This window comes from Amphiprion ocellaris, chromosome 16 (assembly GCF_022539595.1).
Source record: "Amphiprion ocellaris isolate individual 3 ecotype Okinawa chromosome 16, ASM2253959v1, whole genome shotgun sequence".
NCBI lineage: Eukaryota > Metazoa > Chordata > Actinopteri > Pomacentridae > Amphiprion > Amphiprion ocellaris.
In genome coordinates, this window is record NC_072781.1 from 7,566,310 (window position 1) to 7,584,060 (window position 17,751).

General features: G+C 42.1%; 1 protein-coding gene across 4 annotated transcripts in view; it reads left to right on the forward strand.

Annotated features, from left to right (window-relative positions):
* mgmt (O-6-methylguanine-DNA methyltransferase) overlaps positions 1 to 17,751 on the forward strand; it is a 102,661-nt gene that overhangs the window by 9,878 nt on the left and 75,032 nt on the right. For 3 of the 4 annotated variants that reach the window (XM_035947011.2, XM_035947010.2, XM_055018306.1), the window contains exons 3-4: positions 1,532 to 1,692; positions 6,128 to 6,267. In XM_035947011.2, the coding sequence (XP_035802904.2) occupies positions 1,532 to 1,692; positions 6,128 to 6,267 (301 nt within the window). Of the gene's footprint in view, positions 1 to 1,531; positions 1,693 to 6,127; positions 6,268 to 9,179; positions 9,989 to 17,751 lie in introns of those variants that run through there. The other variant, XM_023267696.2, reaches the window with a different exon arrangement.

The following is a 17,751-nucleotide window of genomic DNA, read 5'->3' on the forward strand; positions in this document are numbered from 1 at the left end:
GGGTGCAGAGAGGGAACAGTGGCCTGAAGATCCTAGCTGAGAGAAAGAGAGGTGGGGGGATGGTTGGGAGGGTGGGTTGGGGTGTCGGTGGTGGTGAGCCAAAAGAGCTGGAGTGGGAGGATAGAGAAATAGAGAGGGGGAAATGAGGAGGGAGAGCTGGGGGGGAGGAAGGGGAGGGAGGGGTAGAAAGGAGAGACAATGACAAGTAGGGGCTGGCTGGGCACTCACCCATGCCGACAGAGATTGCCATGAGCCATGGCCATTGTTTGAGCGGGTCTCAGCACAGAACCCGCTGGTGGGTTTCCGAGTTTTCACCACTCAACTATAAACTGCTGTGTGGTTTATTTAGAAATGAGAGTATTTACACCTTTTACTGTATTTACACCCACTGTTAAACGGCACCCAGGAGATTTTCATCACACAGCCACAAACTAGCAGGCAGAGCGGTTCTCTGAAAACTGACCTTCTCAGTCATAACACTCCAGTAAACCTCAGCTTCACATGTCCAATATAAAACGCTGCTCAAACTGTGACCCGCAGAAGTGTAAAAACACTTTAGGGCCATGTTGTTACGGCAGGCAGGAGAGAGACGGTCTGTGTGTTTAACAAAGTAAATGTCTATTATTAATACCATACAGGATAAGCCAATTTTGAAAAAGGGGCACTTAAATGGTGATATTATTTATTTATAAGTCCTGTACACCAGTTAATGGAATTGGCGGCCTGCTTTAGATCCACAACACAGCTTGAGGTCCACTTTGGAGTAATGCACATGCTAAGAGAGGACCTTCCCAGTAGGGTCTTTAAGTGTCAAATATGGGTCAGTCTGCTTGCATTGACCTGGGGGGTGGTCAGCAGCAGAGAGAAATTCAGCTGTTAAGTGATGCCAACTCAACCATCGGCAAATTCCTCCAAGCATCTACTCATGCTAAGATGCATGTCCAAGTGCAGTGCTTTGCTGGCCAGCACCGCTCTGGCCAAAAAATCCATTTATTCTTGTCATGAACTATAAACTAGACCCAAGCACAGTTGAAACTGTTGTTAACGCTGTGCTCTTAACTTTTTCTGACTACTTTAGAGAACTCTTTTTTTTTTTTCCCCTCCTTTCTGGTTTTTCTTCCTTACGGTCGTTTGAAATAAAGTGTTAGCACTGTTCCGTATGATCTGACAGTGTTTTCTTTCATACTCTATCATTCTGCACTTCATATAAATGTATATGTACTGTAGCAAATGTCTGGATTACTGCCTTTATTGTTTTCTTGAACTTCACCGTGTCTTTCACAGCTCTGATATTTGTCACAGCCGAGTGACAGGGGCAACGGCGAAATGTATAACTTTTGGATTTTAAACACGTCTTGATTAACAGCTTTAGTTTCACTCAGCAAATTATGTCATCTTGCATCTGTGTCACCCGTGGCATGTTATTACACTCTTGTGACATGTTTTAGCACTGTTCAACCAAGAATCTGGTATTATGATTGCTCCTCTGATCCCCACCTCACCTCCCCATCCTGCCTTATATCCCTCACAGGAGCAGCGAGGCCCCACTGAGCCGTGTGGTCAACGATAGCCCGGCAGAAACGAGCCCCGAGTTGCAGCGCTGCGTTGAATGGCTCCAGGCGTACTTCAGTGAGCCGCAGACCGCTGGGAGTCTCCCGCTCCCTGCCTTTCACCACCCCGCCCTGCAAGGAGGTCTGTCATGGATAAATATTTGCAGAGCCATGACTGGGATCAGGCTTTCACTCTTAATTGTCAGTTACATCACTTACACTCACTGGCTCACTGTGTTATAATGAAGTATTTTATGGCTGAGAGAGGGAGAGAGAGCGAGGCGGAGAGAGCGAGAGCAGAGGAAAAGTGAGTGAGTGGGTGAGCGAAGGAGAGAGAACAGAACACAGAGCTGTAACTTGGTTCAGTAATCTGTGGCAGCTCTTACCACGCGTGTTAGTCTTGGCAAGCCTTTCCATGATTCTTGGCACATTCTTTGAAACTGATCGAATTCCACTCTTGACATTTTGAGACAGGAAGCTTTCTTTTTTTTTTTTTTTTTTTAATGAGAACATGTGAATGGTGGTAAAGTTTGAATGAGCTTATTGTTGGCTTGACCAGTCACCTAGGGCGAGTAAAATGAAAGCACCCCAAAAATGGACAATTAGTGTCCTTTCAACTGGTAGTTGTGGCTGCGGAGTGAATGATTGAGGGTGCTGAGGAAAAAAAAGAAACTGAGGAATTAATTATCCCTGGTGCTTTTGTTTTGAGGAAGCAAACAATGCTATAGCCTGACAACTCATTTTTGAAAAATCATAGGCAGAAATGTGTCATTTTCGAAACAATTACAGGCAATTTCTTTGTCACACTGAGATGCTCATTGCATTTTAACTTAAAGATTTTCACTCATTTACACCCAGAATCACACCTACACAGAAAAAAATAACTCTAATATATGCATTTAACAATTGTGCCTCTCTTCCCCTGCAATCAGGCCTTAGTTGCTCTCTAATTTCATGCAGATCTGCAGTGCTTGAGTGATGGCATTTTCAATGAGCAGGTACTCCATCGAGACCCTGTATACAGCTATGAGTCCCACGCTCCCGCAAAGGCAATGCAGAAATACATCAGGACCAATTACGATATCAACTTTCAGTGTGATTCCCTTCGCCACCAAGTGCTTGTGTACCAGCCCCAGGCTCTTTCAAATCGCATCTCATCTGAAGTCTTTGGGGTTTTAATTAAATTTCAGGATAGATGGAATTCTTCATTAGTACCTGATCTGAATAGGTGATTGTGCTGTGTTCCACCTCTCTCCCTCGCCTGTTGTTTTGGGGCTCCGTAAATACAGGGTTTAGGCTTGGATTGCTCTCAGTAGTCAGAACCATAGGCCATGCCAGTATAAAAATGTTAAATGTGAGCATCAAGAGTATTTGTCTTTCGAGGGAGAAAAATTGAAGGTTTTTCTTCCTCTTATGTTTCTTTCTTTTTTTTTTTTTTGCTTGTTAATTCACAAATAGTCAGCTTTAGTTTTTGCCATACTGCTGTACAAATTCCTATTCAATCCAGTCGTGCAGCCACTGCCTGTCTGGGAGAAAAAAAAAATACAAGTTTAATCAGGTCATTACAATCTGTGACAACCAACTTTTGTTTGCTCAGTTATCTTGTGGGAGAACCTGAACGCAACAGCGCTCTCGCAGCACTTGTCATGTAATATTGAGTTGTGACCTTCACTTGAAGTGTTGCCATGTTTATTTACACATTTCTGACAAAACAAGCCACTTTTCATATTAGCTGTCACGACATACCTGAGAAACAGAGGTGACATGAAAGGAGATGCGAGGTGCGGTTTTCTATACTGCCTGACTGATTGTCATGCACAACATCACACGCAAGTTTGGTCGACAGGGGTAAAGGAATGGTGAGTGCATGCGTGTGTTATGCTCAGTTAGCTCGTGTATGTTTGTGTGTGTGTGTGTGTGTGTGCACTCACATTTGCTCCCTCAGAAAAACACAGACACTAACGTGGGTTCTTAAAACGATGCATATTCTTATCTCATTAATTATACATCCATATGTAACAGACGAGAGGATCTTAGTCTCGGTAAGCGGCACAGGGAATGTGCGTGGAGGGGGCCAGGCAAAGAGGGGGAAGGGCGCTCTTCAAAGCCCAAATGACTGTGTTCCTGCAGGAGCCTGAACCTCCCCCTGTGCACAGCGCAGGGCGAGATGAGACACTCACCAGGACTTGCCCCTGTGATGTGGAGAGGAATTAGGGAAATGAACGTTTTCAGAATATCGAATAATCAGAGAATCATCAGCACCCCGTCAGCCTTCAAAAGTATGGATCCCTCAAGACTCAAGAGACACTTTGACTGGGAGTCAAAGTCTTCCCTCCCATTAGACACAAAGGATAATGAGGTAGCTGCATTTCCACTATTGTCTTTTTATTCTCACAACCATGTACGAGGTGACTGTCAGCTGGAAGTCATCTCTGCAAATCTATCATTAGCAGGGCTGATGGAATTCAATTTATTGTGGGGTTTTTTTTTTGTTTTTTTTTTTTGGTCTTTCGAATTGCTCTCATATACAAAATTATGAGCGGATCAATCATACATGTCAATAGCCTCATAATCACTGGATGCGTTCGATTTTACTCTGGGCCAATCTATCTCTGCCTCTGCAGTGGCCCTATCACCTGGCCTCATGGCAGGTAATGGCCTGTGACATAATTATGGGATGTCTGTAAACATGTAAGTGGTTCCTCTCAACTTTTATTTAAACAATTGACATCACTGCACCCCGATCTAAAGAGGGTCCTGACCCCAGACACACCGTATTAGGCTCTTTATGAACTATGGGGCTGGGGGACTGCTCGCCAAATCATTGCTGGTCACCTCGAGTGACCCGCATGAAGTCTCTGTCACTAACGCTGATGAGGGCAAAGTTCTTTAACCTCTGTGCTGGCAGATAAAACCACAGACACTTGTTTTGTCCAGAACCGTTGGAGATGCGAAAGCTTCCAGGAGAAACAGCTGCTCAGGATTTGTAAAAGGTGTAAACAGCGCCATAGCTTGTTGCTCGGTCTGTTTGTAGGCAAAAGTGCTCAGCGGCGTCTGCTGGTGTGACACTGACTTTGGTTGTTTGTCAATAACGTGTGCATCAACAGGGATTTGTCATCGCCATAGTCTGGGCAAGTTGTCATCTCACCCACCAGCCACAAAGCGATGTAGCACACTCATCGTGTGGCCAAATCTGAGCTTTATGAGGGAGAGGAGAGCATAAAAGAATTTTCAGGGGTGTATCTTATCTCCTCATAACATTAAGTCTGTCTGCGTAAGAGCCCGTCATCTCGTTGACAGCGTGATTATTACCTGAAAAATTATTAAACAGTACCTACGGGCCTTGTTCAAGACAAAGAACTCACATGGGTGCGCATCAATCAAATGTATCCCCTTTAGGTTTTACACTTATTCCCCCCAGTTTAGGCAAATTGCCTTGTTCGCGTGGCTTTGTGTAGCAGAGAGTGACTATAAGGTAGCGAGGGAGCCTGGGGAGCAAAGGATGTTCACTCTGTAGAAGAGAGACAGGGGTGTGACATGTTTTCACACAATGCCAATTTAGAGGGATTTCACATAGATCAGTTGTCATGTGCTCTCTTAGACCATATAAATGAGAGAGAATGGGAGATCACTAATTGAATTTTCATGACTGAGTACATGTATATACTAGAAGAATCTCACCCCCTCTTGATAACGAGACTATTGTTCTCCGTCTTGTTCTTTGGGCACAAAAAAAAAGTGTTTTTCGCTCGCTACACAAGCACAGTGCATCAGTGTCTTAAGGTTTCGAGATGCTTCAAATACTTTTCCCCCCTTTTCTTTAGCAATCACAGCTAGACAAACATGCCTCTCAGTCACTGCCTGGTAATCCAGAAAAAAAGATAATGCTACTGCTAAAGTGCTAATGAAATCAAAGCCGTTAATGTGGTTGGTTAAGCTGCGGATGATTTGAAGAATTCCGCCATTTAAGTGAAGATGATATAATGAATCTACTCTGAATAGAAAGCAATTAAAAGGACAAATTGGTCTGATTAACCTCAAAGTCATCCCACTGCCACAAATGGTGTGCAACATTCAAATTATTATTATTAAAAATCTGGAGCAGATTTGCAGTCTTTTTGGCCTCTCTTAATCCTTTTAAATGAAGGAGCGAACTTTTTTAATTTTAGCTGTGACCTTTCAAAGCATAACCTAGATTTTTCTGCCATAGGAATAATTTTCTCATGTCAGCTTCTGTAGCATGTTAATACTAGTTCTAAGGTCAAATGGAGGGACTTCTATGTATTTCGGTGTTTAATGAGTATTGTAAAGAGAAAAAAAAAGGAATGGTGCATGTCCAGGATGGACATTATACTGTATACCAAGCATTTATTAAATGACTCTAAATGTAGAATGCCTCAAACTTTTGATTTCATTTCAAAACACTAGATAATTTCAAAAGAGTGTAATCCACGTTTAAAGAGTCTTCCTGTCATCAGCCTCTCAGTCGGGCTGTCTGAGTTTGATTGATGAAATGAGTAACTCTCTCTTTTCTCCTCTTCTGTCTCTTCCTCTCTGTCCTCTGCTTTGTGGAAAAGATGCGTTCTCCAGCCGTGTGTTGCAGATACTTCAGAGGGATGTGAAGTTTGGAGAGACGGTCTCTTACAAACGCCTCGCTGAGATGGCGGGAAACCCCAAAGCGGCGCGTGCGGTGGGAGGGGCCATGAGAATGAACCCGGTAAGTGTGGCTGACAGTGATTGACAGGCTTCTTTCTTACTTACCTTATTTAGTCAGCCAGTAAGTGATTGCTTTTATTCTAAAACTGCCTGTAATCGACAGTTAATTAGCAAATTTCACAGGTAATAAATAGGAAATTTGTCAACCAGTTGTGGAGACACCATTTCGTCATGTCAGACAGTGTTTAATATGTGATAAATAGTTAATTAATATTTAGTTTGACAGAAAAATTAATCTGCAACTATTTTGATGCTCTATTAATCATGTAAGTAACTTGGTTAGGGAGCACTGGTTGGAAAAAAAACTTTCACCTTGGGCTCTGGGAGGTGGGGATGGACATTTATTTATTTATTTAGGGATTTAAAAAAAATCATCAAATAAATTAATATGAAAAAAATATTGTTAGTATTTGTCTGCTTTAGAATTAAAGTTAAATTAAAATTAAATTAAATAAATTAAAATATCACTTTGATTATGAGAAGCAGCCACAGGCGAGTCGTAATAGAATTACAGGCTTGACATGAATATGTTATTCTGTAATTGCATGTAAAAGTGAATAATAAATAAATAAATACAAATAATACAAATAATAATAATGCTCATTGGTATCACACTATGGATATGGTTACACGTATATGATCAAATAACCTCTTAATACAGAAAGTGCAAAACAAAAGTGATAGTATACTGAATAATTTTCAGCCCCTTTGTTTTGTTTCAGTTTCTTGAAGAGGCGCTGCCCACAGAAAGCTAGTTATGCACACCACTGGAGTTTTTCAATAAAATACATTTTAAAAAGTTTTCCCTGATGGAGGATATGTAATCTAAACTGTGGGTGTGTTCGAATATGTGCGATGGCGAAATAAACGCCTCCCTCTGAGAACAGCTGAGGAGTGAAAGTCTACCTACAGCACGATTTTAAGCCCACACCTTTTGTTCCTGTTCTCTCAAGTCTTTACTGTAGATGTTCGCTGCAAATCTCCGATTCTTGTAGGAAACCTGGCCCGCATCATTTTGCCCATGAATCCACTGTGTACAAAATGGAGGGCTAGAGGGCAAGTGGTGTGTCTTCTTTTGATCAAACCCTTTGATCAAAGCCTGTTTAACTCTGCCCATGTAGTGCTGTGGGCACCACCGGTGTGCTCTGTGAGGCAGAGAACACTACTTGTACAGAAATGCAGCCAGTGAGATGTTCTCCCTCATATGTGCTGCAAAATAGCTTGTGTACATCCTAATCTTAGTACTGTGTTTTTTCCTCTGGTGCCGTTTTGTTATTGAAGTAGGAAAAAAATGAATTTATTGTGAAGGTAATGAATTTATAACACCGAATAATTGCTAATAATCCATAAATACAGCATTTTTGCATTTTTAATACAATGTACTTGATTCTTTCTACTTTACATTAGCCAATGGCATTGCTGCTGGATGGCTGTATAATACCTCTCAGTCTCATGTTTTACAGACATTTCTTTCCTTTCGTCAGGGAGGCTGGGAGCCTGAGCCCTCAGCTCCTGATACAGATCCAGAGTCAGATTGTCAGTGTCAATTACTTGTCAGCAGCACTGCTCCACTCGGGCTTCAGCTGTGAAAAGCTCAGTGTGCTCAATCGATCCTCGCCTCTCTGTGGCACTTCTTCTTCACCAGGATTTGAGTATTGATAAGCCTGGTGTAGTGCTCTTTTCCCCCCAAGTGAAGAGGCAGATCCGAAGGCCTTGAGGGTACCCTGCTCTCCCTCCAAACCCGGGGAACAGTATTGATCCGAATACTCGAGCAGTATTTCTCTGTCTGCAAGGTTAATCTGGGACTCGGAAAGTTTTATTGCTGTTGATATGGGAGCGGGTTTAATGATGGATTTGAACTGAAACACACTGCATGTCCAACTTTCATATAAAAGGCTTGAGGTGCAACCATCAAGTCAGGGAAACACGGTTAAATTGGAGAAATACAGTCACACTACAGCAGCGGTTGTGATGTTTTTTTTTCTGTTTAGTGTAACAAGAACAAAAGGAGGGCAACATTAAGAATATTTTAAAGGAATTAATTGCTGTGATTCACTCCAACCATTGCCACTCTCCTTGTTCTGAATTCACAATGATCGAAGTGTTTTAGGCTTGCTTGTTTAATCTTTCTCCAGCCATTTAGTTTACAAAGAACTCGGGACCCCCCTGGCAGTCGTCTGCAACAAGAGTAAACGCTTCACCGACTTCCTCTTTTTAATGATCACAGGGTTATCAGATCTTAATGTTGACACCCTCTCGATTGAATATTCATCCTGCTGGTGTTTTTGCCCATTAATTTTTGATCGCTTCTTTGCTTTTCACTATTAAAGAGTAAAAAACATTTATACCCAAAGACTGAGCCATCACCCTGAATGTGGATTTGTGCAGGATCAAACCAGACACTTCTGGTGTGGCACTTTGTTTTCATGCAGTGCATGGATATAAAACGTGCAAAAATAAAAGTGCAGTTTAGATTTTCTGCATGTTGGTTACTTTTAAGTCACATCGTTTACGTGGTAAGTCAGATTCTTTCATACATAATACATGTCTGGTATCAACACCTCACAACTATTGTGTTGCTGTGACAATAAATGTCAGCCTGAGAATAAGAAAGCAGTTGATTTTTAAAGATCTAGTCTGTATTTCTGTTTGTATTCGGGTATTAGTTTTTTTATACTAAGCCATCATAGCTTTGTAGGAACTTACATTGTTAAAGTTTGAAACTTGTACACTGAAAACACGCTTTTTGCAACCATCTAAATGAATTTTAAAAATTGAAAGAAAATGACAGAAAAACAGACGCAGATATTTAATAAACGTGGCCGTTTGTGAGTAAAAATGTTGCATAATATTTGCAAAATTGCACTTTTTATTTTCCTCAGAGTTTAATTCCTCTCTGTCTGTCTGTGCCAGGTTCCCCTCCTCATTCCTTGTCACAGAGTCATTTCGAGCAGTGGACAGAGTGGGCCGTACATGAGCGGCAAGGGCGACCATCTCAAACAATGGCTGCTCACCCATGAGAGGCAGAGAGGGAAAGGCTAAAGCATGACAGAGCCCAACTGTCCTTCATTCAGCACACACAAACACACACACAAACACACACACACACTCACATACAAGGCCGAGATTTTTTTTTTTTTTTAAGAACACAAACAGGGCCATAAAGTTTAGCAAGCTTGGCACACACTGTTCAGCAACTGGAGTTAGTTGTAAATATTCAGTTTATACTCCTTTTTTTTCTTTTAAATCTAAGAATAGAGATGCTGCATAGTTAATGTGATACAGAGTTGTTGCAGAATTAGAATGTACAAAAATAACTTAAACAGAGAACAGTAGGAATTACAAACATATGCTCCCGTGGGTCTCCGTTGCGTTTGCCAGATAGTGCTGGAATGGTTTTTCTAAAGAATTATTATTCCCTTAAAAATATGTCTCTTGCATTGTTGTTGTTGTTGTTTTTTTCCTAAGCAGAATTAGTCTTTGTACCTCTCGTTGGTTTTTTAATTTCCTGCCAAGTGAATGCTTTGTTCAACATCCAGTGATAAAGGCTCTGAATTTTACGGCTACAAAGCTTTGTAGTGAAGCATTTGTTTTGTCTTCATTTAGATCTCATTGTTTGCTCTCGCCTTATAATTCACCTAGAGTAGAGATGTCTTACATATTATATACTGTACTTTTGATACATTAGACACATTTAAATAAATACGTTTGAAAATGACAAATCATGCTTTTTCATCACTTTAATTGTATTTAATTTTAAAACTGATTTCATATCGCATTCGCTCAGTTCAGCTCATAATTAATTATGCTGTATGTCTTTCTCCTTGCTGCTGCTCTGTATGTAAGAGCTCCTTCTTTTATTTCTGAGTAGTGTTTTCCATTAGAGGGCAGTACAGAACGGGAAACAGAAATCAACATTTCAACCTTGAATTCATTCTGCACATTTAATCTGTAATTTAAATGTTTATGTGTTATTTTATTTTCAGCACAGCCCTGTTTAATCCCTTTGGGATAAATTATTCTTTGCTAAAAAGACCATATGGAGAGGGCACCAGTGTTGGTGTGTGTTTACAAAAATCAGATGCTTTAATTGAATCTGTCCTGTACTTTTATTGTCTGCATTTCGTCACAATGATCTGTTGTAACAAAGACAGTTTAGTCTTTTTTTCCACTAAATTCTCGATTCTCCTCACTGTCTAGTGAAGCTCCAGAGTGACCCTTACTTGCCCATAGTTATTCCTCTTCTGCTCAGCCCAGGTAGCCTAATAATCCACCCTCCAAAAATAACCTCGGCTCTAACCTTTGCAGAACCAATTCAAGTGGCCCACTCACTGAATACATTTGAACTTCGCTGCATTTTTGAATTTCTTATCCGATCAGCTCTGTGTGGCTGTCTTGCCGTGCTGCTGGACTCACTTACTCTGCCATTGGAGCACCATCGCAGCGTAAATGTTGAGGCAGCAGACAGGCAGATGAAGAATGAGACTCAGTCTGTGGTTTCACAGAGGGCTAATGATGCCTGTGGTGACTACAGGCTACAGTCAGCCCCCTAACGAAGGGAGCTGTGACACAGCCACAAGGGGTCCCATTTAAGCCAGGCGCACTCTGAAGTGCACTGTAAGCACCCTCCTTTTTTGCTTGTGGCTAAGTAAATTCTATGGAATGCTATGAATTTAGCAACCAGAGATACTGATGTCTGTAGAGTTCTGCGGTTGATGATAAAAAACAAGTCCAGCATCAAAGCATCACATGCGCTGCCTGTAATTGGCCGTGTAATTTGCTTAGGTACCTAAGAAGTCTCTTAAAAATATTTCACACCTTTTATCTGCTCATTTTTTACATTTTCGTAGTATTTTAGTATTCATCAACATTAGTAGCAGTGTTATTATGATGTCTGTATTATTTTGTTGTTGTACTTTCACCATGCGTGCCACTTCCATATCATGCTGGCTCAGAGATAAAAAGGAATTAGATTAAAGGAGGCTGAGACGATCTCATCATCCGCACTGTTAATCTCTGTGAAACCTTTAATTTTGGCCTAATATCTGCCTCCATTTCAGAGAGAAAGACTTCAGGAGTGCACGTGCGTGTGCTTGTGTGTGTGCGTAAGCTCGTGGCCACGCATGTTGGTGTGTGCACATGTGTATGTCCATATGTGTGTGGGTGAAGTGGATGATATTGAGTCTGACTTCATAAATCACCCAGACACTGATAAACTCCCCATGCACCCACACACCGCTAATGGGCAACCCTTAAGGAGTGTGAGTGTCTCGTGCGGCGTTTGATTCAACATTTATTAACCCCCTCACATACACACTCTCTCTCACATATGACACACACTCATTTGAGCCCCAGAAAGAGCGAGGATATGGTTGGTGGCATCCGTAGCGTTAGTGTAGGGTTTTGACCTGGCCGGGCTGTATTAATCATGGCCGATAGTAGTAAGATACATTTTAGCTTATACAGCCACAACAACAACAGCCTCTGCATTTCCTAACATTAGTTTCCTTCTCATAACTTATATCCTGTCTCCAACTCCCTACTTCCCATCTCATATCCTGGCACCCCTCCTCATTATAGAACAATTTTCTGCCCCCACATCAAATACAAACACTGTGCTTCCATCTCTTGCTCTTCATACATGTCGGCTCATAATTCTAATGTCATCACAACCTGCACCCCTTGGTACAGGTCGCAAGCTTAGCGGGGACCCAGCAGAAGTTAATCCCGCAGCCGCATCAGTGATTCATAAATAGCTGCTTTTTTATTCTTCCAAAGAAGTTTGTGCACTTAAAATAAATAAAAGTAAAACTTTTGGAACATATTAACTCAGCTGCAAGCAGTGCACTGTTGCTGGGAAGCCAGAGGAGTATCCGGCATGCAGATAGGCAATGTCCAACAGTCAGTCAGACAGATAGACACAGGGATAGATAGCTGGATAGACAGACATTAGACTGGGGCTTGGCTGCACTATCAGGTTTCCTCCCCCTCTGTCTGTCTGCCGGGACAGCCTGGCCTCAGAGGCCCTGACACCGAGGCACCACGCAGCCAGCCACGACAGCTGCCACAGCAGCATCTAATACCAACACACTCCATGCTACGCCACAACTACAAAGAGAAATACCATTTCAAACATGGCATACTTTGATGCTCTTGTAATGATCTTTGTGTTTTGAGAGAGAAAGCAGGAGGACAGAGGATTCGTATGGTGCCGCGCTTTTTTTAACATTTGTGTTTCTTTAGAACAAAGAGACTCCCCTCGACAAGAGCAAGTTTAGTACGGTGGTGATGAGACAGAGCAGGATTAAATGAGAAACTAAAAGAAACCCTGAGAGGTATCAGCATGTGAGTGCGTGTGTGTGTGTGTGTGTGTGTTTGTAACCTTGCATCAGCGTGTCGTAACCTTGTGAACTCAAGCGTTGGTCTGAGGGTCTCTAATTAGGAACGGCTGATGAACGGCCATACATTACGTGAGAGCGGGTGCCTGCGAGTGTGTATCGCTGCATGTATCAATCTGTGACTATGTAGTGCGGTTGTCAGCGTGGTAAGGAGAGTGTCTCAGCCTGGAGAAAGTGCAGGTCTAGCCTTGGTCATGTTGACGGAGGGGCGGCACTTCAGAGGCTCCAGGACCCCATGGCACCAGTCTCCCCAGTCCCCCAGACAGACTGGGAGCATCTGGGCTCTGTCAGCACCTCTGGCCCCTGCAGACTCCGATCTATATGACGGGGGAGAGGAGTGCATTGGATCAGGGAGAGGGAAAATATGAGCCAGATTCCTCTGCCTTGTGCAAAATGCATGCTTTGCCAGTTAGCATGTAACATGTGTATGTGTGTGCGCGCGTGTGTGTGTGTGTGTGTGTGTGTGGTTGCATTAAGGCCTCATAACAGGTCATAGTGATTAATTTTGTATGATGTGAGATGGGGGTTATTGATTAGCGACTAATGCTGGAAAAGTCCTTTTTATAAACTGTCCAATTAAGTATTAATTAAAAGTATGCAGCTAAAAATATGCAAAGTCTGTTCAGAGTAAAAACATCAAGATAAGACTGATAGATATCATTCCAGAGTTTCCTTGTGAAAGTGAGCAATGATTTGATCAAGTGGATATAGCTCCTAAGCTCTGCCACATGGAAACTGATACACACACTTGCCAAGTCTAATTAATCCATACACTAAATTAGGAATATAAATTGTGGTCCCAATTTAACAAGGTCAGTTTTAACTTCTCCCTTTACACTTTATTTAACTGTGTAGGAGAAAGAAGAAAAAAAAAAAGAATCCCTATCAGTGTGCTTCGCTTATTATGATTGACGATTGATGATTAAGTCCTCCAGCTGACACACACCACCAAAGCCGGTGAGTTGGAATTGGATGTGACACATACACAGTTCTGCGTGTTAGGTAATTCGTTGACGAGGGGCCAAATTCATTTATGGAACAGCGGTATTGGCAGGCATGGACACTCTCTGCAAAAACAACGATAATCACAGAGGTTTGGCGCGGCGTGACAAGGACTCTTCAGGGAAAGGCCCTTACACGCTGCTTTGTTGGCCGTTCCTCCCTAAGATGGAGGGAAACATCCGCCACTGTTCTTAAGATGAGAGTCGCTCCGAGCAGGAGGAAAGAGGTTTATGTAAGGTGTGGATGCTGTTTAAAGGGCTTGATTAGCATTTGTTGGGTCTGTTTTGCCAAAATACTTCATTACAATTTGTATAGAATTTTAAAAATATTAATTTACCTGCTTGCTTTTTTAGGAGGAAGCAATAAGTGATTTTTTTTTGTAGGATTGATGAAATAAAGGCTCTGATAAATCCCCTGTAATGAAACATGAGGGGGACCCTGTCTCAAGCCATTTAATCTCTTTTCGCATTCTCCATTTTTTCTGCTAATGAGCCTTATTGACAATCAAACAGAAGCTGTCATCCCCCAGGATGCAACACTCCCAGCCCCTGCGTGTTTGTCATAGTGTCCTGGCAATCAGAGCTGCCTGCAAGACCAGGCTGGCAGTTAGTGGTTCTCACAGCAGCGCTGCCTGAAAATGGCACACTTCCTGTAGAGTTGCAGCTGCCACCTCTGCTACTTCCATTACTTTCTATAGCATGCAGATGTTGTATCAACATTCCCTGCCAAGGGGACTGCAATAACTGTGAGATTCATGCCATGTTTCAGAGGCACGTCAATTTCTCAAGTGGCACAATTAAAGAGGGAAATACAGTACCAGGTTTTTCACAGGCGCTGAAATCGGAAAAGGGCTTTTTCACTTTTTTTTTTCCGAAGGGGGGCTGTTTCATAAGGGTTCAGAAATCCACCCGATTTTTACTGCCCTTTTCCTGAGTTGAGCTGTTCTGTGAGCCTTTGTGCGGCAGACCTGTTGTGACCCACAGCGGATATGGAAATGGGGCTAAGGTTTTATGGGCCAAACGGATTGGACACAGTCAAGCTCAGGGGGCATGAATATTGGATGTTATTTCTGCTCCCTTTTTATGTAATCCATTGCCAATACATTATTAATAGATGATATCATATCCAGAACTACTGGACAAAGCACTACAGAGGAGTACTATGAAAGGAGCTCTATGTGGTGGAGACTGTGGCAGAAAATACAGTTCAAGTGATATTATTTTATCACTGTAGCCTAGCACTCCGTGACCAGGCAATCTGTACAGTGTAATTTTTGGGCTAAGTGAAGTTCATAGAAGCAAAATATGGTGAACACTGTATTTCTACCAGGGGTAAATCCTGCATTTGTGGGTTTGAAATGCACTGAAACATTGATGAAGTATCAAATGACACCCAAATACAAGTTTAATGGATTTTGAAGCACTGGGATACTTTGCTCATCCTTCTTGACTGCAGTGAGTGAAGTGGAAATCTTTGTGAGGATCTAGAGTTTTTCTTGCAAAGCTGACTCCCGGTGTACAGTAGCAGGGGAGCAGTGTCTTATCTGATGTACAGATTCACAGACAAGAGGCTGTGCTAATGTGGGACTATTTTTTTTTTTTTAAAAAGGGTCAGATTCTGTGTTTTGATTCAAATGTTGAATTGTTCAAAAAAAGGTCAGACTCCCCGTTTTGCTCCGTCTCAAAGTTATGATCTCCAGTTGTGCAGTTTTTTTTGTGAGTCATAGAAGCAATATCTACTCGTGTGTAAACTTCACGAGAGTTGCAGCCACTTTTTTTTTTCTTTTCCCTGCGCAAAACACATCACTCAGCGGTTACACAAATCCTGTCTGTCCAAAGAGCAAATCCTTAAAAAGTACTTCTCAGCACTGGCCATCGAGCGGAGAAGATAAACTCGTCCACCTTTCCGTTTCTTACAGCCCGTCTCGATACTGTACCCGCGTTGGCACAAAAGTACTATCACATCAACACGTGATAATGCCATTAAAAGTGAATGTATAAGCCTCTCAATAAGAGTTACATAGGGAGCAGATGCGTAAGGTAATATTCTCTTTTTAAGGTCAGTTTGAATTGTTTTTTCTCATGGGAAACGGCAGATTGATAAAGAGCAAACAAAACCTCTTTTCTGAATGCTTGTCCTCCATGGCCTCAATGAAGGTTTCATTCCTTTATATCATCCAGCCCAATTCCCAGCATGCACGGCCATTGTGGCTCTTTCAACTGGAGCTCTCCATTGACTGGCTCATTGTCCGGCCGCTCTTTTGTGTGTGCTATCACCGGAGCACAATCTTTCACCTGAACAGCACAGGAGCGCAGCTTGGATATGGTCACGTTTAAAAAAAAAAAAAAAAAAAGAAAGAAAAACGGAGTCACCCATGTACATGCCAGGCTGCGCAATTAACTCGACGCTAATGAAGAAATATTCCGTACGTACATATCAACTTTTTAAAATCTCCAGTGATGCTTGTTAATAACGCGGTTATTAGTCATGCTCAGGCAGCCTGCGTCACACAGCGATGTTCAGTATTACCGCTCAGGCTTATATTATTGAGAGGAGTTTTTTCTTCTTCTTTTTTTTTTGAAATATAACAATGCACGAGCAGATGTTTGAAGAGTGGCCCTCGGCAACACAAGGCTAGTTAAGATCGATATTGCTTTCAATATTTCTTTCCTTTGACAGATAACCAGTACTGAGGAAAGTCTTGATAAGAGTGGCAACATATGGATGTGGTGAGCCTCGCTCTCTTTTGATTGCGTGACCCCTTGACCTTTGCCTGTGTTTGAGAGGCGAGGCAGCCACATGGTATGGTGGGGGTCTGTCAGGCTCTGGTTATGGGGCATTATTGACCCAGGATTTATAAATATTTAATGCACACATTAAGATCATGGTGGAGGGTGGCCATTAGAGTTCTCCAATAAAAGAGGCTCTCACGATGATTGAATGGTGTGGCAGAGCTAGTGGCTGGTTGTTGGGTACAGACAAACCTGCTGAGACAATATACTGTACCTCCAGCCTGCCTGCCAGGCTTCAGAGCCCTTTAAATGGGCAACAACTTGTCTTTTTTTATCGTACTTTTCCCCTTTAGATTTTTTTCTTTCCTTCTGTTTTTGCTCCGTTGTTTTTTTCTCCTTTCATAAATAAATGTACAGTTTGTGCAACATTCTTTCATTGAGTAATAGAGACAGCAGTAAACAAGACAATACACCCGAACCTACGTATCTGAAACAGATAGTGCAACGTCAGGAAGCAGATGTGTGGCTATTGTTATCAGACGCACCGGATTATCGAGGGAATGATTCGAAGCACAAGGCAGCTGAAAATTAAATAGCTCTTTTTGAGTGTATCTGTCCTTTGCGCTATCAGCAGCTCCTCGACTATCTCCTGTGCCGCCAGATCTTGTGCATGCCGGCTGACATAATAAGCTTGTGATATGCTGATTGCCACTCAGGCTGCTGTCGTTTAATTGTGCATTAAAGGCAGAGGTGGCCTCGGACAATGTTGCCTTGATGAGAAATTGACATTTTGTGACCTGCTCTCGGCGACCACTCAGGATGCCAGATAAGATGCTCAGTTGTTTTTAAGGAGAGCCACTATTCTTCCCTCAAACACTTCTATCCTTCTGTTTGACCCACTTGATGAGTATAGATTTCACCATGGCCCCCCTTTCAGCACTCAAACTATAAGAGGTTCAAAACGATACCAGCCCTTATAGACAAAGGATAACCTTGCTCTTTCAATGTATTGATTCTTTATTAACTAGGTGGCTTAATGCAATGAAATGAGGGATTTGAATGAGCCCCATTTGGGGTGCTTTGAATAAAAAGCTTGCACTGTTTATGAATGACTACAATGAACCTTTGAAGCACCACAGATGCAGGATATGCTGATACAAAGACCAGTAGGAATATGTCACAATGTCAGTGTGCTTTGCTTGAAAGAATATGAGTAAAGAGCATTTTCATCTTTTATGGATGTTACACTTTTCCACAGGTTTCAAACAATTATCTCTATAGCAATGTCTAAACACTACATCTTACAGACGAATCACAGGTTTGTCCTCAGAAGTTTTCTACTGTCTTTTTCTT